The sequence below is a fragment of the Theobroma cacao genome, chromosome 2, assembly GCF_000208745.1.
Source record: "Theobroma cacao cultivar B97-61/B2 chromosome 2, Criollo_cocoa_genome_V2, whole genome shotgun sequence".
In the NCBI taxonomy this organism is placed as follows: domain Eukaryota; kingdom Viridiplantae; phylum Streptophyta; class Magnoliopsida; order Malvales; family Malvaceae; genus Theobroma; species Theobroma cacao.
Genome location: NC_030851.1, coordinates 5,262,871 through 5,265,542, shown reverse-complemented (window position 1 = coordinate 5,265,542; position 2,672 = coordinate 5,262,871). Strand labels below are relative to the sequence as shown.

Sequence of the window (2,672 nt, the reverse complement as noted above, 5' to 3'; positions counted from 1 at the left end):
CTACTATTGTGCCAACAACCAAAAGGATAATTATATTAATTATATCCATGTCGGCAAAAAATTCAGCAATATGCATTATATAATTGTCTTGGGGCTTGGGGAAATATATGGACGATTCTAGCTAGGAGAAGCAGGTAGGAGGAATATATTACTTAAATCAGATTTGTCACTTGGGGACAAACAAAACGAGTGAGGTTCCATTGTTGGAAATGTAATCTTGGTTGAATGGTTAAAATATTTGTGGAGTACTTACCATCTTCCCAAGATTATTATTTCGGCTATGTATTTTATATATATGATTGAAGATGGATGAATTTGACAAATGTTCAAGCTTGTTGAAGAAAGGATTTTCTCCAGGCAACAAGTCAGTCTCAATGGAATATTTCAGGTTTCGAAGCATTGATCCTGGATGGATGGATTTCTTTGTATCCTGGGTCTGAGTCAAATTTTTAGCTGTTCTGATGAAAATGGCAAAATGAAATACTCTTGTATAAATAGTTTTTTCCTGACTATTTTCATGAAGGTAGTTCAAAGCTTATGGTCAAGTTAGTAGTCTAATTGTTCAGCGCAAACGCCAAGCGACAAATTTATTTATTTATCTGAGATTCGAAAAGAGGACTAAAAATTAATCTAAACTACATAAGATAAATGTGCAATATGATTTTGTTTTTGCCAATTGATTCAATGGCGACGCAACTTCAGTTCTTCGATGAGAGCATTCAACTCAGAGTAAGATGAACCTCCCTTTGCAACAGCCCCTTTTGCCATTTCTGCCAGAGCCTTGGCTTTGTTTCTAAGTTCCTCTGCTGTTTTACCATTCATTATCTTCTTGACTGCCTTTTCTATTGCTTCTCTCTTCACAAAATCTCCCACGGTTGACACCCATTGCTGAACACCAACAGCAACTCCAATCTTCAGGATTTCAGTCACGAACTTTTCATTGTAAAACTGCTCTGCGGACACTGGCCATGTGATCATCGGGACACCAGCAGAAATACCTTCCAAGGTTGAATTCCATCCGCAATGAGTCACAAATCCTCCAACTGCTTCATGATCTAGAATCAAAATTTGTGGTGCCCATCCTCTTATTATAAGTCCCTTGCCTTCCATTCTCTTCTCAAATCCTTCAGGCAACCAATCCTCCTCTTCTGCATTGCTCTTTTCTTTCCTCACCACCCAAATGAATTGCTGCCCTGACGTTTCAAGCCCCATTGCAATCTCCTTTAACTGAGCAGAGTTGAAGTTGGCCATACTTCCAAAACATACGTAAACAACAGAATTTGGTTTTCTTGAGTCAAGCCACTTCGAACACTCGTGTTCATCAACTGCTGATTTCTTTCCTCTCTCTGCTTTATCTTCAATGGCCCTATTACACAGCGAAACAGGGCCGATATGCCATGCCTTTCGTCCCAAAACATTCTTGTAGTAATCTGCATACATGTCTTCGAGCTCGTAGAAACTGTTGAAAATCACGCCATAGCTTCTTAGCTCTGATTCTTTGGATGCTTTCAGCATCTTGGTGAAGTCTGTTTCAACACTTTCTTTCACATAATCTGGCAGCTGTTTTTTTGACAACTTGATATCGCCTGGAAGGTTAGGCACCACAAATTGTTCAAATTCAGACTCAACATGCTTGTGTGGCTCGTAGAGTGTCATGCACTCCATTGCACACGTTGAGAAGACACTCACTCCGTAGAACACCAACCTGGGGATCCCAAATTTGTCTGCCGCATCAGTAGCCCAAGGGAAGAACATGTGCGCAACCAAGCAATCTGGTTTACATTCTTGTAGCAGCCGCTCCAGGGGTTCCTGAAGCATGACTTTGGCCTTGAAAAATTTGCTGACGATGTCCTTGGGTTCGTCTCGGGAAGTAGGGAGCAAGTCTGCGTTTTCACACCCCTCGGGCAACCCAGCCTCCTCAGTAGAATCCTTCAGAATCTTGACATCAACATCTAGACCAGATTCCTTGCTTCTTTGTATTGTCTTGGAGAAGAAAGAAGCATTGGCTGGAGTGGTGATTATGGTTGTCTTAACTCCTCGTGTTGCAAACAGCTTGGCCATGTCCACTGTTGGTATCACGTGGCCTTGAGCCATGATGGGAAAGAAGAATATATGAACCTGAGGAATTTCACTCCCCATAAGCTTTGGAAAGATATTTGAGATAAAAATAGCAGCAAGGATAAACTAAAAATGCCTGAGTGAATAAAGATACAAGTGATGAAACGAAATGAAGAGCCTAATTATCTATGGTTGTCCGAAATTGGTGTTCGTTTTATAGACAAGAATGTTTAGCATGAGGATGAAATCCTACCAAGGAAAATCAAGATTTTCCTAATAACCTATTTATTCATCATAAACATCTTCACTTGGTTCCCTAATTTAGTACTAGGCAATTTGCCAAGATAAAGACAGGCTGTTGACTTTCTTTGCTGGAATAGACAGGCTGTAGTGTTGACTTGATGGTGAGAGTCAATTGCCAATAAACGCTTGGTCAAATTGAAGGAGGAATATGGAAGGAAACAATCCATTAAGAAATACAAAATCTGCATATTATGTCATGACATAGGAACATCAAGATGACAAAAATGGGAAAAAATCCGGGAATGTGGAAATCCAAACAGGAAACATTATTATGTTCAGACAAACTCTTCCTTGACCATGAATTGTATTAT

General features: G+C 39.9%; 1 protein-coding gene across 1 annotated transcript; it reads right to left on the bottom strand.

Annotated features, from left to right (window-relative positions):
• Positions 606–2,139, bottom strand: LOC18607970 (scopoletin glucosyltransferase). Its single transcript, XM_018115181.1, has one exon. It carries the CDS (start codon positions 2,137–2,139, stop codon positions 682–684), a length of 1,458 nt encoding a protein of 485 aa, XP_017970670.1. The 3' UTR covers positions 606–681.

Coding starts and splice junctions, on each gene's coding strand:
- LOC18607970 (XM_018115181.1), bottom strand. CDS start 2,139: ATGGGGAGTGAAATTCCTCAGGTTCATATATTCTTCTTTCCCATCATG.